Source organism: Vanessa atalanta, chromosome 19, assembly GCF_905147765.1.
Source record: "Vanessa atalanta chromosome 19, ilVanAtal1.2, whole genome shotgun sequence".
Classification (NCBI taxonomy): domain Eukaryota; kingdom Metazoa; phylum Arthropoda; class Insecta; order Lepidoptera; family Nymphalidae; genus Vanessa; species Vanessa atalanta.
The window spans coordinates 4,377,032-4,400,063 of NC_061889.1; the positions used below are offsets into that span (position 1 = coordinate 4,377,032).

At 30.8% G+C, this 23,032-nt stretch overlaps 1 protein-coding gene across 3 annotated transcripts; it reads right to left on the bottom strand.

The window, feature by feature from the left end:
* Positions 1-3,667: 3,667 nt before the first annotated feature.
* LOC125071448 (ralA-binding protein 1) lies at positions 3,668-23,032 on the bottom strand. Of its 3 annotated transcripts, none has more exons than XM_047681702.1 (10): positions 22,837-23,032; positions 21,964-22,102; positions 21,555-21,771; positions 16,136-16,352; positions 12,842-12,951; positions 10,023-10,174; positions 8,133-8,313; positions 7,137-7,261; positions 4,633-4,816; positions 3,668-4,463 (listed from the first exon to the last, which is right to left on the bottom strand). In XM_047681702.1, exons 1-10 carry the CDS (start codon positions 22,919-22,921, stop codon positions 3,804-3,806), a joined length of 2,070 nt encoding a protein of 689 aa, XP_047537658.1. In that variant the 5' UTR covers positions 22,922-23,032; the 3' UTR covers positions 3,668-3,803. The 3 variants fall into 3 exon arrangements, with proteins under 3 accessions (XP_047537658.1, XP_047537657.1, XP_047537659.1); XM_047681701.1 differs by having other exon boundaries at positions 21,555-21,774; XM_047681703.1 differs by lacking the exons at positions 21,555-21,771; positions 21,964-22,102; positions 22,837-23,032 and adding an exon at positions 16,765-16,831.

Sequence of the window (23,032 nt, forward strand, 5' to 3'; positions counted from 1 at the left end):
AAAAAATTATTTATGTTCAAATGTTATCAATTTTAACGGTCTCGTTGACTTATTACGCGTACGGCTGCTCCCGAGGTTCAAACCTCGTAAGAAATCAATAATAATCATTTTCAAACATCCTATCCGCTGTCCTATCGGCTTATAAATTTGCAGTTACTTATTTTCTGTATAGTTTTAAGTCGGCCAAGAGAACATCGCCAATACTAGTTTTATCAAATAATTGAATTGAAGTTGCATTTTACACTAATCGGAAAATAAATCCGTTATCTCTGTAACCTATTAATTATTATTAACATTTATTCTAATTAGTTTATTCATGGTATAACACATATAGTATAAACGCTTTATATACTATATATTTTTTTGTATTTGTTTATATTCGTATTTCAAAATATAATGAAGAGAAAAAGCATAATTCCTCTCAACACAGACATTATTATTATTGATCACACGTGCCAATTGAATATACTATCAATAAACAGCACTTGACTGTCATTTAAGAAGGGTTTTGAAAGAGTCTTCTGGTGTTCTTAAATTAAATAAGTTAATAACGTATGTACTACTTTATAAATACAAGCATTACTGGTTTTGTTTACGAGAAATATTTGATGGTGCAATGAGTCGGATCATTAGCACTATTTTAGTAGAGATATTACTATATGCTTTATGTATGACTAGTATTGATGTACAGTAACTTTGTTTCGTCTGCGTTAAGTAAGCACTAATTCGACTCTGTGGGATCACAATTAGTAGGTTAAAGTCTCCTTGAAGTTGATTAGTGGTATCTTCTATATTGCGTTCATCCGCTACTAAGTGTGCGTCATAGGCAAAATGCTAGATCTCACTAATTTTTAATTACGTTACGAACGCTATTCACGGATGTGAGGTAGTGCAGGGGGCCGAATACAGAGTCTTGCGCGGTTTCTGTTGTTACATTCATAACTGTCTTCACCGTTCTTTCTCACGGTATTCGTTCTGCATCACAGGTAATTTTCATACGAGTTTGGTATCGTAAAAGTAAGCTTAAACGTGTATCCACTTTTTTCTTTATGATTTTATTAGGCTAATAAGTATTATTTTTGAAAGCCATAGTTTAAATACATGTACATGTAGTTCATTAAAATTATAACGTTTTTTTTTTTATATTACAGTCTTCACATAAGGACCTGTTAGAAATTACCAAATAAAAATAATAATAATTATAATAAAGTACAATCGAGGCGGTTATTTCACCACGCTGCCTTCTGCGGTTTAGTGTATACATACGGCTGACTTACCTACCTTCCTACCTAAACATCCAAATTTTCTCACGATAACAAAAACATGAATTAAAAGATACGCTTATTATAGATACCTCAATGACAACCACTAAAATAAAATTAAAATTGACTGCAAACAGGACACATGTTGACATTTTATTATAAATTTCAAATGCGATTTAAATAAATACACAATTTACTTTCAATCACATATTTTATAGTTTGTTATTGAATAATATATTTAATTTTAAAAATTATTTAATGTATGTTGTTATTACCTATACTAAGAAATACAATTATCACGTGTGTTCATTGCAGTACTCAACAAATTTCAAACTTTTTTATTTAAATATTCAATAATATATAATATATTATCTATTGTCCTTAAATAAAATACGTAAATAAAGTTAAAAAAAATTATGTATTGATTGAAATGGCGAAGTTTTCTTGCTTAGCTGGCTTTTGCCAACTTTTTGGAAACTTTTGCTTGAAAAATTGTAATGCAAATAAGTAGTAGCAGTTAGGGTGACAAAATGATTTTTATCTAGCTCGACCCAAGGTTCAAATCTAATGTTTTGGTGCCGCTGGCGTTATGGCCAATTTTTTTTTACAAAATGATGTGATCATGCATCTTGTATAACCTGAATGAAAACCAGTAAACAAAGTCAACAATTTTAAGATCTACACAAATTATCCATTTATGTTGCTTATGGAACCCACGTCTTATCTTGATTTAAGATTGATAACAAGAACTAAGATAAATAAAACAGTTTAATTAGGTTAGAAGGTAACCTTTTTTAGGATTTTGGTGTAAATTCGGCGACAAGTATAGCAAAACAAAATTACGATTCATTCTCACAAACGTGATATTTAAAAGGACAACAATTAAACAAATTCGTAAAATATGTTTTGTTTGTAATACAAACGTATCTTTGGAATAACAGCATTCTGAAAATCAAACATATGTCAAAAGGTTAATATTTAAATTTCTCTGTTTCTAAATGTGATATAAAGATGAAATTCCTATTAATATTCATTATTAGTCAACCAATTTGGAGTGATAACAGTAAGTTGGTATATTTTTTAGTGTTGAGTAGTGGTATTAATATGTGTCTTTGTAAAGTAGTTGTAATTTCTGGTAGTGATTAAAAGAATAAATAAATAAATACTCGTTTATAAATGTGTTTTCATTTCAGTTTTTGCGATAAGAAACAATTATGATTTCGTTAATAACTGATTGATTGTATGAAGATACATTATCATGCTAGACGTAGCGACCAAATAATCAGCCGTTATCTCTAACCTTGTGGAATTTATTGAATAATCGATACGAAATGGTTTTACTCAAATTAGATTTTTGTAGTTAATTCCTTAATAAGGAAATAAAAATGTATGTGTCGGTATTTTAAGGCCACAAAGAAGACAAGTTGATAAAATTAAGCTATTTATATGTAACAATTACCCAGGTAACACAGGTGCACTCTCATTATTCGATAGGAAAATTTGTAAAAAGAAAAAACACTCTTATTTGGCGAAATTTGGTCGACGCTTCTATTAGGAATGTAACAATTAATAACTATAAAGTAGTAAAATTGTCTGTCTCAATCTCATTTTCTTTGATTAGTTGACAGTACGGCAAAAGGCTATGTTAGTGTAGGGTATGCCGGAGGACTCTGTAGTATTAGACATTGTAATTAGTTATTAAAAAATGCAATAACTTTAGTGATAACAAGCTACCTTCATATTAACTTTAAATCAAAAATTCAATCTTAATTCAAGCATCTGTGTTTGTAGCTTTTTTCCGGTCTAATAACTTCCTCTGCACTTTTGATAACGCTGCTGCTCCTTGTTTGGAATTTGAGGAAACGTTTCTTATTATACGAAAGTTTTTACTGATATTCTAGCATCGATGTTCATAACGAAAACCAAGGTCTCGTAATGAAGTTCAAAACATTCAAACATTATTAAATCTATAAAATGTGGAGTTAGTTCATTAAATTCAGAGGATGAGAGGATGAGGAGACTAAGTAAGAGAGAAAGTAAGAGAGCTGTATTATAGGATGTTTATGTTTTATCTTAACGCTAAAATATGAAGAAAAATTCCCTTTCGCTAGCTACAGATACATTTAATAACTCCCAGAATGTTAACCAACATTTAGCTTTACCGTTACTATCTCATAAAGTTACAATTTACTGATTTTATGTAAATATATCAATTATAGGCGTTCATTAGTATGAGGGAGTTGCCTACGATATGTGTTAGTGTGCATGAGATAATTGACATTAGAGTAGGGACAGCAAAAAAATTCGACTTAAATTTTATTTGTAATGATTTAACGATAATTTAACGTGCAAAGGATTCGTGAAAAATATTAATTGTAAAATGATATATAAATAAAATCCATAACTATGTTATAACATATTTATTATATCAGTGCGCTTATATGTCATATAAGATCTAAGTTACAGTTTTGGAATAGACAAAAACGTTTTCTAATTGATATAACTACTCTTATTCTAGAATAAATAATTATAAATTATAATTTATGATTTAGACATTATTTCTTTCATCGCTAATTCAATTTTTAGCTGTATACAGGCAACCCTCTCTTGGAATATCTGGTTGACAAGATTCAGTCTTTTCTGCTCCAAGAGAGCATTTTCCTTTATTAACTTCTGTCTCAGTTCTTGTTCTTCTGGCGTGTAGTTTTCTTTATTCTCCTTGTTACTCGTGACGATACCCTCTTGTTTGTTTTTCAAGGCAACATGACTCCTAAGTTTGACGATTTCGAACTGCTCAGAGTTGATTTTTGCTTGAAGAAGCGATTTCAGTTGCAAATACTCGGCATTCTCCAATTGCAATCTTAACACTTTTAATTCCTTCTCTGTGAATTTCGGTTTTTCTATAACTCGTTCCGTAATCACGTCCGTTTCCGTCGTCTCTTTTATTTCAGTCGGTTTGAAATCAAAATTATCTTCAAATTCTACTGGGAATGTTGGGTCGGATGTGTTTGGGGATTCTTTTGTTTCTGGGAATGGTTCACTGATTGTCTGTGGTGTTTTTATTTCTGTTTCTGTCACCACTACTTCACTTGGTTGTGAGTTTCGCCGTGTTGGTTCGTCTTCTTGTTTCTCGTCTACTGAAACTTGTTGGATAGGCGCCGTATTCGGTTCAACAGATTTTTGAACCGACCGAAGTTTCCTCTGTAAAAATTAAAGTTACCTTTGATATTTCTTATAAAAATAAACGAATTATTTATCATGTTTAGATAAAGAAAAAAATTATTTAAAATTGGAAAAAATAATGGCCCATTAACAAGATTACTGTACATTGAATCTAAAAATATTCCAAGTAATTTAAGTCAAATATCACCTTCAACTGTGTGACGATCCGTTGCGCTTCCCATAGTTGCTGATCCCTCGCATTGGTGATGAAGCCGGCGTGCATTTCCGCATGTATCTGACTCAGAAGCGACTCTTGCTTGCGGAGCTCCTCACTTATCTCATTCGCAGTCTCGGGAAAGTCCGCCGGGATCGACAAAAGGGGAGGCACGTATCTGTAACAATGAAATTTAGTTTAACTATTCACAGTAAATAACAATACAGTGCTACTATACTAGCGGCAAGATACGATGGCCGTTTTGACACATTAAAAAAGTGATGTGAAATGTAAATTTATTATCGATATAATATATTCAAATCTTTGTTTTTTGCAAGTAATTTAATTCAAGTTTTTGTTGCAAGTAGTATCTGATAAAAAGGTTTAATAAAAAAAATATAAAATAAGTTTAAGTAATATATTCGAACGAAATCAATTTAAATTAAAAATTGGAATTAGAATGAATAGCTTTATAAACACATTACATAAAAGAAATAAATTGATACAAAAAAAGAAACCAAAAACACTAGTGGCTATATTTAATCGGAGTCGTCCATACTGCTGCTTTCACTCTCACTGCTATCGTCACTCACATTAATTATAAGTTCATTTTCTAAAATATTATCTATTTTCACATTTATTTCATAATCGTCCTTTATTAATTTAATAGTTAAAAGTTATCTTCGCGGTACCCTAATATTTGTAGTTTAGAAATCACATTCGATAAATTTTATGACTAACTGCACGTCACTATTGACAATAAAGAACAACAATTTGCTCTTTTGATGTAATTATTTATTAAATACGAAACTTCATGAACGGGCAAACGTCAAAACGGCCATCATAGCGTGCCGCTACTATAATAGACATAAACTTAATGGCTTTATTTCCAAAAACCATTCGAAGGTTTTTGAGACAATTATATATAATTTTGGTTAGTTTTAATGTATTGTGTATGTAGTTTTAATGTAATGTATAATATATAATTTGTTTTATATGTATGTAATAACCAGTAAATAAAAAATACATGTACTTCAATACAATACACGTAAATAGCGAATTTGATGTATATAAAATAGTTTATTTGTGATCTTGTAAGACAATAATTTGTAAGTACCTCATTAAGAAATAAATGTGTTTACAAAATAAATAATATTTATAATGTTAATATTGTTCCCATTTATGAGATAACGATGTAATTAGAAAATTTTAGGATATTACATATCTCGTAATTATAAAAAATATTTATTATATAAAGATAGGGACGGTTGGTGGCGTAAGTGAGAAATGGTTAATATTTCTTACCGCCATAAAGTCATATGGACCATGGTCGAGTGGTAACCACTTTCCATCAGATGGCGCAATTCCCCGTCCTCATACCTACTATATATTTATATATGTCGGAGATTGGAAAGCGGAACGTCAAGTTCTAATCGATTTGGGCGTATTCGGAAAAGATGGTAGGCCACACTGGGGTGGTTGACAGCTGACGGTTACCAAGGATTGTTATTTTTTAAGGACACGTAGAGCCCACCTACGTCCGACTTCGCCGCGTTTCCGAGAAATATACGATGGACGAAGATCACCCACGTTCCCCCACGTTCCCTTCGTTATATATATTATTTATATGTTATGTTGTTTTTCTATTATATCTCTCTTTGTTTTCAAACGTATATTAACAACGGCCAAAAGATTTGCATTTGTCGGATAAAATTTGACACAGGTGTTCCCCCAAAGCACATTGAAGTAGTTTTATTTTTTTATTAGGTTTGCTAGCGATTTTTAGATTGGTCATTCTTAAAAACATATATAACTATAAAATGTCCATAGATAATGGAAAACAAAACTTAAAGTTTGTACATGTACACATCCTTACACTTTAAATATGAAACTGACACCTAAACATTTGTTTTGAGAGTAATAAAAGTTAACAAAATTTTAAAATATATCCATTTCAAAGTAAAAAAATCAACATAAAGATTGCATTCATTTAATATTAATTTTAAGTATTCGATTTATAAGTAAAACTTCCCTACTAATAGTGATTTGGTCGTTGATGACTAAGTTGCGAAAAGTGATAAGTGGATTTATGTTTATATGAATCGAAAAAATAAGAAAGCACCGATAGTCGAAAAGTTATGTGGAAGGCGGCTATCATCGTATGGACATATTATCCGAAGGAATGAGGAACATATTGTGAGGAAGGTCTTGAGCATGAACGTGGATGGATATAGAGGAAGGGGACCAATGAAAAGATGGATGGATTGTGTGAAAGATGATATGGCTGGAAAGAATGTTACTTGTGAGATGACGTCAGATAGGGAAGTATGGAAGTAGCTGCGTTGACCCCGAGTAAATTGGGATAAGTGCAGGAGGTTGATGATGATGTTTATATGAGCAGTTTTAGAGTAGTATCTTGGAATAAGCTACAAGTCTTATCCTCAAGAAAACTAAGCTCAGCCTTTAGAAATTTAATTTCTGTCTTTTGTTTTACTTACTTGGTGAGACGAACATCTGGGAACAGTTTGTCCGCTTTAGAGATGAAGTATGTGAGCAAATTCAGCGACATGTTTAGAGCTGGACCCATTGCCGTTGCTATTGTTTGGATGTTCGCGTGATTCGTCTGGGAATTGATTGAATAAATATGAAATAATTACTTTATATATTAACTTATGCCGACTTTTTTATGATATCGACGACGAGCAAATGGGCCACTTGATGGTAAGTGGTCACCATCAAGTGGCCCATTTGCTCGTCATCTGCCAATGCACCACCAACCTTGGGAAGTAAGATGTTATGTCCCTTGTGCCTGTAGTTATCCCGGCTCAAGCACCGTTCAAACCGGAACACAACAATACTGAGTACTACTATTTGGCGGTTGAGGAGTGGGTGGTACCTACCCAGACGGATTTGCACTAACCCCTACCACCAAGTAGATATTTAAATATAATATTAAATATAATATAATAGATGTAATGTTCACTTGGTGGCAGGGCTTTGTGCGAGCCCGTTAGGATAAGTACCAAACCAAACAACAATACTCAGTATAGTTGTGTACCGTTTTGAAAGGTGAAAGAGTCAGTGTAACTACAAGCACAAGTGATATAACATCTTAGTTCCCAATGTTGGTGGCACATTGGCGATGTAAGAAATGTTTAATATTTCTAACTGGTGTCTATGGACGGTGATGGTGTGGTTTTGAGTTCCATAACTGGAGAATTCACTAAACCAATACACATAAAACTTATAACAGAAGCTGCAGCGCGTTTAGATGATTTTAGTACATAGCAGTCAACGTTTGCCGACGCTTTGCTTGTATTAAATAAAATGAAAAAAATATATATATATGCCACGGTAGTACAAAGACAAGACCAGAGTAGACAAGTAACATATTAATTATCGACATTATTTTCAAAGTGCCTATAATATATATAATTCCAAAAAAAAATATACTAAATAGTCTTGATCATTGAGTCCTATAATATCCAAATAACCTGTTCATTGGCGACAACATTCTCGAAGTGTCGCATGAGCCAGCCCAGTAGGCTGTGATTGCAGGCTGGCAACTTGCTTATAAGCGTTATCATTGTAGCTTCTCGTTGAGGTTCCGCGATCGCCGTGGCCTGCTCGAACTGACCGTGTAGCTCTTGTGTGAGTATCGAATCGGGCAACTCGCTGAAATGATGAGTAAATTTTTTTAAACAAGATAATTTATTTATAATATAATTCTAGGACTTACTATAATTATTTATGAATTGCAATTCGAAAAACAATCCTTGCTAAATTTCTGAATTAAGGTTATTGTTAAGTATATTGTTGAACACAAGATTAAATAGATGATAAAAATCATGGAGCTAATACTTGTTGAATATATATTTTATTTTATTAGAAGTAGGATTTTAAATGTTGGAAATGAGTAGCTACTGAATTATTCGCCGGTAACTTCCCGGTAGAATCAACATTCTGAACCAATGGTGGCTTCACTTTAAATAGTTTGTTAAATGAAGATTCAAAGTGCTTGTATAAACCTACTTGAATAAAGTATATTTTGATTTGATTGATTTCATTCGTTTGGTTAAGTTAAAAAAAAATATTCACGTGGTCTTACAAAATATAAGTCAAAAGAATATTTTACGAATTTTACAGTTTTATATAGCGTTATGTTATGTACGCAAAGACAATAGTATTGTTAGGAGAAAACAAAAGAAAGAGGTTGAGTCTGCTCGTCTGAAACAGTCGTTGCCGTGTTACAGTCATCCTTATATATTTTGTCGGTCAATGACTTTCTTTCTAACGAACGTCGGTCACAGGACCTGAGACGTGATTTGCAAACATCAAAAATACAACAATGAAAACAAAATAATATAAAAATTGTAACATGTTAAATAGTATGTTGTATTTTTCATTACATTAAAAAAAAACATATAATGGTTTTCAGCACAAATACTTTCGAATTAGGAACAAGACGCTTTAAAAAATAAACAAATAAACAATATTTATTTAAATTGAAGACCTTCGTGTTCGAGTAGTGTTTACACAGATTTTCATGGGTACGCCACGCCGAGGTCACGGGTTCGATTCCCGGTGGAATCGATGTAGAAAAAAATCATTAATTTTCTACATTGTCTTGGGTCTGGGTGTTTGTGGTAACGTCGTTACTTCTGATTTTCCATAACACAAGTGCTTTAACTACTTAAATATTGGACGTTGTCCAATATTTATTTATATTTATTTATTAATATTATTGTACTTTTAAAAAAGTTCAATATTTGAATGTATAATCATTATTATTCTGAATTTATTCGGTATAATAATTTATTTATTAATTATATTCATTCGATTTAGACTTCCGTCAATATTTATTAAAAAGCACGAGAAAAGAATGATTAACCGTTGCAGTCGATTCTAGCGCATGACGTTTGACGTTCTTTTTTGTACATACAACTAAATTAAAACTGGTGATATTAAAATGGACCTATTTATATTTTTTAATTTACCTTTGAAAGGAGTATTTTTGAAGAACTTAATTTTTTTTTTTTGATAATTAACCGTAGTTATAACCAGACATCATGATTCTTTATCAAATATCTAGTTTAAGCATTTTATAATTTTATATGTCGTTAGAGCAGTCCTTTTCAATGACTTATAGAGATCGTGGAGGTTGAACGGACACAGAACAATATTAGCTTTTTTTAATTTTTGCGAAGTTTTGACTTAATGCACGAAGGTCACGTGCGCGGAGAACGTGAAGGAGCACAAGCGAACGTGTGTAAACTATGATGCATAAATAATAATAATAATGAATTATGTATTATGAATAAATTATCGTATCACTGTAACAGATTGATTGGTTACATAATAAAATGTACAGGAAAATACGTTACCTGATGAAACTCTTAAGCATCGCGCAAGCCACCGGCACATCCCAGTGATACGGGAACGTTGGCCCTCTGTCCGTGAAAAGTTTGCGTAGCTGCTGGAGTTTTATCTTGTCTGGCTCAGTCCGATATATCTGATTCGACTTTAAGCCATGTGCCTGAAATGATCCAGAATCGCTTTTTATTAGATATTACATGATATTTAGTCGATAAAATTAAAATTGTATGTATTTTAGAAAATATATTTTTCGTACGAAACATTAACAATTCCTCGCATCGTCAATACGGCACCTACACAATCTTGGGAACAAATATGTTATGTCCTTTGTGCCTGTAGTTACACTGGCAAACGCCCTTCAAACACACAAGTACTAAGTAATCCTGTTTGGTGGTAATATATGTTGATGGATACATGACATGTGCATCATGTAAAAGTGCAGGCTGTAAAATCTACCTCACCGGAGTGATACGTGAATAATAATTAATACATAAAAATGACGTAAACGTCTATTAAAAATAAGTTCAATATTGCTTAATATCCTCTTATTACAGACATTTTAATATCGAAATGAAATACAAATTAAAAATAACTAAACTCAATTAATGAGGATTTATTGTAACTGAACGTAACACGAGTAATTGAATTAAATATGTTCCTATGCAAATACACTTTTTTGTGGAATTTGTTTGGAACATTAGTATGGAATCCAAGTATTTGTTGACCTTGTTAACGTTGTTTAAAATTGGATTATTTCGGACGGTCAGTTTTATTTTAATTAAGCGAATGGTAACAGATGAAAAAATAAAAAGAAAGTTATTGTTATGTATAGTTATCATATTCGCTATTTCCTATTACATATATTTTAAATAAAAAAAAATATTGTCAAAATTGTCAGCGAACTAATTTATTTTGTTTATATTTGAATGTTATTATTTTACTATTATTGTTAATTCTTGTCATTTTTAACCTTGATTTACTAATAATTAATTATTTGTAAGTTTGTCATCTCCAACTTTATCTTTGCAAGTAGTATTCACCTTAATAGGTAATGCATTTAGGTATTTACCACTGGTGAATCTTAAAAAAAAAAAAAAAAAATGTATTCAGTATTAAACTATAGGCTTAAAAAGTTGACATACATGACGAACACGAATCGAAAATTGCGGGGTCAAATGCAAAAAACAACTGAATTTTAATTTTAACAGATAAAACAAGCTTATAACTCATTTGCTTGCGGTGGCGAAGGAAAACATCATTAGGAAACCTACAGGGGTCGGATGAAAAACTGCCACGTATGTATTCACTCTGGATTAGCTCCATCATCCTTAACAAGAGGAGGCCTTAGCCCATCAGTGGGACATTTACCGTCTGATACTGTATTATTACTATTAACTTAACATTTTATTCTTCATTTATTACATTAATGTACATTTATATCATTCATGAAGTAAAATTATGTAATTAATATGCCTAATGTAAATCCCTTCAACCGCGAAGAGAATAAAAAAATTGAAATAAGAACATAAAGTTGTGAGAGGCATGTCTTGAAAAAAATAAATTGCCAGTATTTCGACCAACTCTAGGTTTGTAATAGGTTTGCTATGTGTCATTACTTTTCAGAATTTGATCCTTATAAGCGACACTAGCGAATGTGTGTTTTTATTCTAACGATATTATTGTCAAAATCTACTACTTTGAGTTATTGTTGCTATGCCTATATAATATTAGTAAGATATGCGTTTAATTTTTTTCAATAATTCAAATCCTTATTGACTTGCCGTTAAGCGTTATATTTTGTTAACTAATACATAAATATGTATTTATTCTACGACGCAATTGCTGTAAGCAACGGTCGACTTACTTTACTAACAATACAACACACGATGCCTTGTACAGTTAGTTACAAAGGAAGACATATTAGTTAATTTGTCTCAAAAATTACCAGAATATATTTTTGCTTTGTTTGTTTCAGGTTTAATTACCATGATGATGTCTCAATTTAGCAGGAAATATTATAATGTTGATGTGAATTGCAAACACAGAGTTCAGGAGCAGAATTAACGGTTTCTTGGCTGCAAAACTTAATAATTTTCAGTGACCCGAGAAAAGATTTGAATCCAAGACTCGGTATCTTCAACCTTATAAGCAGACACACGCCAGTCCAATATTGTGCATTTTTTTTAATTAAAAATATTAATCGTTAAAACTGTAATCTAGAAATTTCGACTGTGATGCTGCCTAGAAATAAAATAATTCAGACAAAATTCAATGAACTCAATTGAAATACGACAACGAAGTCACGGACAACACGTCTGTGGATAATTGACAGTCAAATAAAAATAATATAATTGGAAGGATTTTGAAGAAATTTAAATTTGAAGAGGTACACTGTTCTGCTATATACATACGTTCACAGTGCTCATATAAAAAAAATTAGCACCTGATAAGTCTAAATGAGATATTAACATATTAAATATCTATGATTTATTATATTGATTGTATAAACTGAAATAGCTTCGTTGCCTTAAAAAATATCATACTGCCACAGATTTTTTTGGTTCTCAAGTTATAGTAACTGGGTAGGTACCACTCATTAGTTATTCCACAGTTAAAAAGCAATATTTAGCATTGCTGTGAAGTGTGCAATGTGTTCAGTTGATGTGTAAGAGTGTGTCAGAGGTACTTGTAATTACATGTACAGAGATACATCGTAGTTCAATTAATGGTAGGATATTCTTTGTCAAGAACAGTTACCTATAGTCTATGTATAACAATGTCTATGGTAAGTCATGACATTTGAGTATATGTTTTAATTAAAAATTACCTGTAAAAAGTCGATACTGTCGCGAATAACGAGCGGCAGTCCAGTGTCGTCGTGGCATCGCGATCGCTCGACCGACTGCTGCAGAGGTACTCCGAATATTGGCAACGCGACTGTAACAATTTTCCATATATATAAAGTTTATTATACGTTTTAAATTGAAATAAAAAAGGTGTGGAACTCGACGATGCTTTCCGCCCAAATTCGACACGACCATAGGATCAATCGCTTTGCGAAGCGCGGCATTGAGTGTATACACTACCAACTTCGAAGCTATTAAGAAATCCTCATCAAATAAACTTATAAGTTAGGCTAATAACTTTTAATTCGCCTGATTCGGTTTTAAAGTGAACACCTCGGCCTCGGACCTCAGACTGGACTTACCTAGATATGTATAAGTCAACAATATATAAGTATGTTCAAATGCCTATTCCAATGGAAGTAGGAAAAAAAGATAAACAAACCTTAGATTTATGTATTTTATGCAATTTGCTAATAATTCATTTTTATTTATAACACAACAATATTGCACTCAACCACTTATTTCCACTACATTTGAACTTCTATAATTCCGATAACAATCGTCGACGTTCAGAACGGCATTTTTTCGCAAATCCGTAGTGAATATCATAGATTAATCAAGCTCTCGACCAATGATATCGCGTCAATTTGCTGTCAAATGTTGTTTATTTGGCTTTTTTTATTATGGTTTAAATATAGTTTAGCGATTAAATTACTTTCTATTGTTAAAGATAGCAGCAGAATATATTGACATAAACACACAAAAATATATAACACTTCTTTATTTAGTTACCTATACGTAAGACTATACCGCAAAAAGAATTACAAAAACCAAACATAAATTAACCTTGCAGTTTTTAGATGTTTAATTTTAAATATATTGGTAACGTATACTCTATGGCAATGTAAACTTTAACAATTTAAAATAAAAACGAATATTGAATGAAAATCAATTATCCACATTACTTTGTATTTATAACAATATTGTAACTTTACTACATTTTAAATACAAAAATAATTTGTCCAATACGATAAACAAAAACAAAGTAACAAAAATCCAACCTGAAACATGTTATGAATCGTGTAATATTATTCAAAAACATTCGAGAGCCTTCTCTCCAAGCTATGGTATCTCAATTTAAAAAAAAATTTAAACGTTATTAAATTATTTAAAAAATAATAAATCTACATCTTATTTAGTTTCAAAATTAAAGCACGTACCTAATAAGAAAGCACAAATAAGAGATTTTATGTAAATATTTGCATGTTTACATTAAATACGAAAAAGAAAATTGCAGAAAAAGATACGTAAAAAACGTAGTTATTGTAACTTATAAGATTTCAATAATTATTAAAAACGAACAATAAACAGTTTACATACCCATGGAAATAAAATTATGTAACTTAATAAATAATATATAATTATAATAATACTAAATAATATATAACTTTCACGTTTTTAAGTTTACATTTTTTTACATTATACTAAGACTAATGAAACTCAATGTTAGTGTTGCCAGATACTCTTCATTTACTGGATATTTCTGTACGTAAAATATATCGAAACTATTTATTTGAATTTGATCACCACAATGTTTTTTCATGTAACGGTGAAAATAATGCCATTTTCAGCGTCAAAAATATCAAATATCATTTTTTTTCATTTACTAAGGAAGGAGGAACAATATGGATAATCAAAATGTATATAATATTTAATGATGCAAGTTACCACGTATAAACAAAATTAACTTTTTGTTTACTCTTTATAAAATTGTTAACATACACGAGTGTAATTACTAAACACGAAGTTTTGCCGGCAACTCTAATGTAAATCCAATTAAAATTATGTGCGAATTTTTACTATTATTCGTATTATTACTAGTTTTAGAGCATATTTTACTATCATTAAAAAACAGCAATAATATTTCGCAATAATATATCGCTAAAATAAAAACGGATGTACTTTAAACAGTGACTTTATTCTCTCTTATTATGAAGCATTCTTCATAGTTTTCGGAGATATAATCGTATCTCATTAAGCACAACTAAGATCCATTAACATAAAATTTAAATTTTTAAAACGATTGTAGTAACTCCTAGTATCTTCTCCATCATTCGTAAAACGTCAGAGTATTTTTAGACACGATATTTCAGATACGGGTATAAACAAAAGTAAATAAATATATAACATTAATATTTCTTACCTCCGATTTCAAAACCGTATAGAAAAGGATTCGTGCTATACATGGTTACAATGTTACACAGACTAATTAAAATTAAACGTTTGCACGATCCGAATTAAGAAGTTAATGTCACATCTTATCACTTACCTTGGGCGAGTGTTTTGTTTTGTCATTAGCACAGATAATTCTCTGACGTATTATCATTTAACACTTTTTTTGTAACGCATCTATTCAGCTGCGTTCAGATCAGTTACGTTTACCAACAATATATCGAAGGATTTTTTTTTTTTTAATTTAATGTTTAGTTCATAAGGGAGCATTCACAAACTACTTACTTTAGTTAAAGTAGAGGTAAGGTAAACAATTATGTTAAGTAGCAAGTTAAGTAACTGGGATACACGAAGTCAGATGGGATCAGATTCAACTTATCAAATTGAAAATTAAACAAAAGCTATACCTATAGCTTTAAAAATAATGGTACCTACTCAAAACAGTAGTCAATTCAGAGTTATAATTATCAATGTATTCAGATACAATACGCAGACTTGTGATTGGTTTAAGGGTATAATATGAAAAATAATTCCTTATTGCTCAGTTCTGAGTCGTTCGGATAAGTTCTAAAATACCCATGACACCAAACGTGTCTTAATAATAAAGGTTAAATTAAATGTAAGAACTACAAGGACAAGCGTTGACATTAGATTAAAGAGCATTATAACTTGTTTATATAAAAATATTTTTTGGGATTTTATTGCGATTTAACCCGTCAGTCCCGACTTTGTACGGGTAAAATTCACACCGATTTTCTTCCGTAAAGTCGAAATTTCCAGAAATCATTGGTTAGCGGTTTACATTATAAAATAAACCTATGTTACAAATAACTTTCTAGACTCCGGAGTTTTCGCTGTTCTTTGATAGTCAGTCAGGACGAATTTAAAAGTCGATACATTTGCAAAGTAAGAGTTTAATGTAAACAAACTTCTAATTGAGGCGTTGACTCTTATAACTACTTCTTGAGATATTTATTAGTGTTTCAAATTAATATCGGATATTTTAACTCAATAGGAAAAATATATATAAATAAATAACTCACCACCCAATGTAAATATTTCTTCGAAAGGCACACCCGACGTCACCGTGGACGGCACCTTCGTTAGCTTTTTATCTTTTTTATCTTTATCTTTTTCTTTAAACTTCTCCTTGTCTTTCTCTTTTACCTTCTCCTTATCTTTATCTTTTACTTTATCCTTCTTGTCATCTTTTAATTTCTCTTTCGATTCGAGTTTGAATTTCGCCTTTTCTTCTTTTTCCTGTAAACAACGATAAACTAGAATATGACGCACACCATACCTACCTACTATAGACGCTACTGTCACTGTTGATGGATTATAATTTTGTATAAAACAAACAACATTGATATTCTGTTTACTGTTTTATTCTAATATTCACTAATGCATTTTTGAATGAACACTAAAGCGTACTAATAGAAACCTTTATATTATAAGCAAGATAGTTTAGTTATTGTTTGTTAAATTAAATCACGCTATTAAAAATTGTACAGGAACGAATAAATTTATATATAGAACATTTTACGCGTTAAAAACACATAAGATTTGTTTACACGAACACGTCGAATTTTTATTAATATTTTAGTAACTTGATATTATCGAGATAACATATCGAATATTTTTACGCGCTGTCAATTGGAATCGATTCGATCACCTTGTTAAAAACACTTCGCAGGTGATGCATGTCGCGGTCTCGGCACAACTGAATGAGCCATGCCTTAGCAGCGTCTGCTCAAGGTCGGATCTACCTACTCAACGGTGAAATTATGTAGACATTATGGACGAAGCAATGAGCAATAAAATTTGTTACACGAATTATATATATAAGTTGATATTAACTAGTTAAAACTAGTAGACAATCTTTTTGATTTAATTAAAAAATAATAAACGAATCTTGCAAAACGAAACGAACAGATTAAAGCATCTCCAGATTGTAAATGAAATTAATTTTTAAAATATTTTGGCCCAAACTACCAAAATTTACAGAACATATCTACACATATATACATAACATATACGTACTTATATATACATAATATATAAGTACGTAGAAACTAAAAATTAAGAGAAAAACGAGAATAATGTTTTTAAATAAAAGATGTCACTTTAAAAAATAAAATGGTCTATTTTTTCTACGTCGTTATAATCGTTACTTATATTGCCAAAAAGACGAGAGCAATCAACAAAATTTTGAATATATATCAAAGTCAATGAGAATTTCAACTGCCCAAAATTTTTACATATCTGTTTTAGAATTAAATTTTTCTATTTCGTTTTCTTGAGACGTAAATTGTATTACACAATTTAGAATTTATTTACGAAGAATCAGGAGAGTGGGTTGATGATTGGAGTGTGTAGGATTTAGGAACCTTTATATCTAATATATTATGTATACAACAATAAGCAACAACAAAAGTAGTTCTTAATAAAGCTTTGTAGGTGGTTCAACACTTGACATACATTTTTTACTAATTAGTGTTTGAAAACACTCGTTATTTCTTTTTTTCGCTTTTAGAAACGGCGGCAACGACATCTATTTTTAAATATATTAAAATAATATTTCGCCACATGCCCGACATGACCTATTTATGGTACGTATACTAGATACACATTACGCAATTGTTTACGCAATCATACAAAATTACAATAGAGTATTTAAATAATTTCATATTTGTTCGCATTCTAAATTCGTAATTTTGATTACGATTATTGCATTATATTTTTTCAATATTATATTATATAGGTATTATATTATATACTTAGGTATTATCTACAGGTATATTATGTCGTTTGAGATTTGAAGCCTCGGATTGAGTTAATCTACAACAATGATCCATTAATCCTATTTTCTGACTATAAATACATACAATATTGGTTGAAATATTTTGTATCTAAAATTATATAAATCTATTCAATAATGTTACGAAAATTGGTTTATGAAAACTGTAGGGTACCCATCGGTAAAGCAATTTAATTCAAACGCACCGTAATAAACTATCGTTTCCAAGAATAAAATTTGGATTCCAATAAATAATGTACGTAGTACTTCGTCGTAATTTTTAACATATAATTTAGGCTTTTATTCACATTAAATCAAACTATTCAAAATTATGTGTCCAGAATTCAGACAAGCAAATTTATTTTCGAAAGTATGTTTATACTAAACCTAACTAACGAGTGTAGTGCCTTAGGTCGTAATATAATTGTACCTATGTATGAGCGTGACACTAATGAAGCTGATGCATACATCAGTAAACTGCAGCGAGCAGCCTCATGATTTAATGAACACGATGCTACATTGATTGATATTAAATATTATTTTCATGAATATAGTTTCATTTGAAACGATAGATTTTATATGACAAAACATTTGTTTGCATTATCTTGTAATAGTTTTCGCCTGAGGTTTTACGCGCGTGTTAGGTAGAAAAAAGTACCTATGTCCTTCCTTGAGGTAAAATTTGCTTCAAACAAAATTTCATCAAATTCGGTTGATTAGTTTAGCCGCAAAAACGTAACAGACAGACATTTATAATATTAGTTAAGTAACTTTCGCATTTATAATATTAGTATAGACTGCGACACGTGAGGGCTTACCAAGCGCAATGTTTACCAATTAAAACTTCTACAATTATATAAATAAATAAAAATGTCACACCCAAACCAAAATCAATCATATTAAAGAAAGAGACTATAAGATTGGTAGTCGGTTACTCATCCTAAGTTATAAGCTGCACCTAGATACAGGTGGTAGTGAATTGTTAGTGGAATTGAATGGTTACAACCGCCATAAATGTTAATGAAGTTTCAGTCACTTCGTCTGAATAAGTAATTGGAAAAGTCTCTTGACATTTAGTTCAACATTTGAATTACGAACATATTCATTATATTTACATTTACTATTATAGTGATGAGTTACATTTGTTTCTTTTTTCGCATTCACACACGATCCATATTACTGTTTTTGTATGTTTAATAAAAAAAGCGAAAATGTAAACCAATACTATCAGATTTATGCTTAAAGTTTCCACGACTGTGCCTTCCCTTTGAGAAGAGAAGGGTTTTATAGAATACATTTCATTGCAATTAAACACATGCAGGTTTCCTCACCATATTATCTTTCAACGTTAAGCACGAGATGAATTATAAGCACATGAAAATTCAGTGGAACTTGTCTATGTTTGAATTTTGTACCATCGGTTAAGATGTACGCATTCAAACCACTGGGCCATCTCGACTCGAATTTAAGCTTATTAGAATAAATAACCATTCGTATACTGGATCCGTAATTTTGGAAATTTAGAAAGATATTTGTTAATAAGCTGAATTATTACAGAAGAGGCGAATAGACAACTTGGCTCGATAACAATTTTATATTATGATATACGATAAATATCATGCAATAAAAGCCTGATTTTACCCATGCGGAGCCAGGACAGGTATCTAGTATTAGGATATGATTTATTTAAGCTCTCTGCCATCTCACCCAGTGAGGTTTTAGTTCATTTGCAAGTCGATGTAACAATAGTTTACTGTATAGCAGATACCACCGAGAATGTTTCAACATTTAGCGCTTCATTAGAACATGCATATTTAGTCATGCAAGTATATTTTGAGATTTTTAAAGGTAGAAGAAATCTAACCGGTTAATTATTTAGTATTGATCCAGTAAATTATATAGAGTTGAAATCTATTAAGACTTTTTATAATTTTAGTATCATAATCGGACATAGACTGGTAATGAAAAAAAACGAACTGTCAAACAGAATAAACTTTATCAAGTTTAACAAACACAGTTCTAAAACCATAACACTTGAAATATATCTGGACTCCAGCCAGTTCCAACTCGTTACATCAGCAAAAAACAAAAATTACTTGGTTTAAATTTTTTATATTAAGCTTAGGACAAATTCGGATAATTGGCGATTCGGTTAATCGCCGTTCGGATAATCGGCGTTCTACTGTAATACTAATAAATAAAAAAGAGAGGTGGGACACCCGATAACTATTAAATGACATATTACATTGAAACAAATTATGAACTTTTGAGAACAATAAAATGTCAAGAAATAAAAATTACTTGTGAATTAAAATAATAACAAAAAATAAATTTAAACAATAATATATAACACCGTATACATTAGAAAGAGAGAGAGAAATAGGAAGAGAAGTGGTCGCCTGGATGGGATATAATTATTTTTCTTTACGTGACGATTTCGGCCCGTTCGTCGTAAGTCGGACTTGCTTTGAGGTTAAAGAAGCTTCTCTTCAAGTGGGGAAGAAGCCTTTACTTGGCCGTGTGATATTTGCGGTCTGTTACTAAGACTATGATGATAGCAGCTGTCGTATTTAATAATACTTAAAAGAAATATCGGCAATATAATTGTTTATTATGAATACTAATTAATAGTTTTATTCCTCTGTGACAAATAAATTCAACTGAAATTATGGCGTACATTTTAAATATTATTTAAATTATTATTTCTGACATACACACATCAGATATATTCCGTCACTGAGCATCAAACAGGTAAAAATTGCTACGATAAATCTCTTGCCGAATTTTTGGACCAAGTCGTTATAGCCTAAACATAGAATTTCTACAGCGATATACAGTACACATTATTAGATTCTCAATACAAAGGAACATACTTTTTAATTATATTAGTATGATATCATCTGAATGAAATTTACCATCTGTCATTCTATTTTCAAATGAGTATTTTACAGATGTTCTACTAATACCAGTTTTTTGTATCATACGGTACATTCCGTTAAATAAATTACATGGTATTTTATTATTTTATTGATAATTATGGCAGATGTATGTGTATAAATATAAAGAACTAGTTTCCGTCCGTGGCTTCGCCGAGATGTTGGGGGATGGTGGGGGTTGGTGGTAATGGTTGCAGCTGTTAGGTATTTTTCAGAAATAAAAAAGTAACCCATGTGCTATTTTAGACTATAATTTATCTGTGCCAAATTCATTCAGATCCGTTCTGACATGATTGAGTAAGAAACATCCATCTACCCAATCTTGCGCATTTATAATGTTAGAAAAATTACAATTGTTAAAAAACATAGTTTTTAGAGGACTACTTGAACTTTGGACGTTCAACATTGGTCATATCAAAATGCTACACATTCTGTTCAGAGACCTTACACCACCGGATAGAGAACAGATAAAGTCAGCTTAACATTCAGTTTGATTCATTGATCAATTTGATTCAAGCCAAGAATGTAACATGCCTATCTTTTAAAGGCTGAGAAACCCAATAATTTTATATTTACATATGCAGGGGCTTGAATCCAGTGCATTAGGATTTTGCCAGGAGGTATTATGAGCTAGTTATTATACAAAAGAATCAGGCAACTCTTGATATTATACAGTTTACCTGTCTCATTTGACTAGGATTTGGGTATATATAAATAAAAATAAATTACCTTATCCTTCTCTCTTAATTTTTCTCTCTTTTCTTTTTCTTTCTTCTCCCTTTCCCTTTCTTTTTCCCTTTCCTTTTCCTTCTTTTTCTCTTTTTCACTCAGTTCTTTTTGTTTGGCCACATCGTCTAAGACCTTCTCCTTGTCTCTGGATTTCTCACGTTTTTCTTTACTCTTTGTTGGGAATTTAAATGACTTTGTCTTCTTTGTTTTTGAAGGACTTCTAATCAAAATAAACTTTATATATAAATGTTTTAAATATACTTAAAAAAAAATGCAGGTTTCAATCCAATCCATCCAATCTCAAACAAAGGGAATTCAAGAGTAAGCAAATTACTATATATTGTTACTAATAATTTTAACTATAGTTACTAATATTTATAAATATTCAAAATTTAGGTAAGCAACTCACTTTGTATCTGTATCTTCTTCAGGTGAGCTTTCACCTCCCAGAGCTGCATAGCCTCTATCTTTTTTTGACTCTTTTTTATCTTTACGACGGCCTAGTAAATCCTTTTTGCTAGGTTTTTCATGTTCACCACCATCACTGACTAAATAATTTACAAGATAAAAAAAAAGTTTAATCAGACTCATATTTAAAAAAAAAGTTATTTGGTATAGTAGATGCAACATTATATGTACAAAACAATGGCATGATGGATGGTAGGAAACCAATCAATAATAGGAATTAAGCAGTACTAGTACAACTGTAGGTAATAAAACGGAAAGCTATATAATTATACTAATACTTTTTATGAAATTATGAATATGGCTCAATTTGTGTCATTTGTAATTTTTTAGTTTTAAACACTAGCTACCTCTCTTGACATAGGTCAGCTAGAATAAGGGGAATAAGGGGGGGTTGTATAAAATATTTATACCATATGTACATATGATATAATTACGTATCTCTATTGGTCGGCATAATATTTGTTGACATCTTCAACAATCATCATTATAACTCAGCCAATTTACACAAAAACTTAATGAATAATAAGCCTGTTCTTCCCTAATGAATCACTAATTGGTAAAAATAGTATAAAAATCTATTCGGTAGTTTGCATTTTATCGCATAAAGACAAACAGACAGACTGATGGGGGATGGGGAATTGTTTTATAATAATATTAAACATTTTAATTAATGTTTTACTATGTCTTGTATTTTGTATTGTAGATTTCTCTCAGTAAACGTATAGAGTTCTATTAGAATATATGTAAAGTTCATTTTCGAGAAATAAGTTAAGTAGTGGTACGGAAAAATATTTTGTTTTTATATAATACTTACAGTCACTTTCATTACTTTTACGTCCAGTTTCTGATGCGTATAAGCCTGGAAAATCTTTTTCTACATCTGGACTTTCGAAGTCCATGATGTTTGTTTTATTATTATATTGATTTATTTGTTCAATTGATAACGTAATTACACATATTTAATAATTATTTCTTTAATTAGTTAATTGTATATCATAATGTCACTCTTG

What these genes read in the sequence shown, in the direction of transcription:
- LOC125071448 (XM_047681701.1), bottom strand. Translation starts at nt 22,921, where the DNA reads ATGGACTTCGAAAGTCCAGATGTAGAAAAAGATTTTCCAGGCTTATAC. An exon ending in ATGTTGTCGCCAATGAACAG is followed by an intron (nt 7,262 to 8,132) that starts GTTATTTGGATA and finishes ATCAATTCCCAG; the next exon opens with ACGAATCACGCGAACATCCA. An exon ending in CCAGATGTTCGTCTCACCAA is followed by an intron (nt 4,817 to 7,136) that starts GTAAGTAAAACA and finishes TCATTGTTACAG; the next exon opens with ATACGTGCCTCCCCTTTTGT.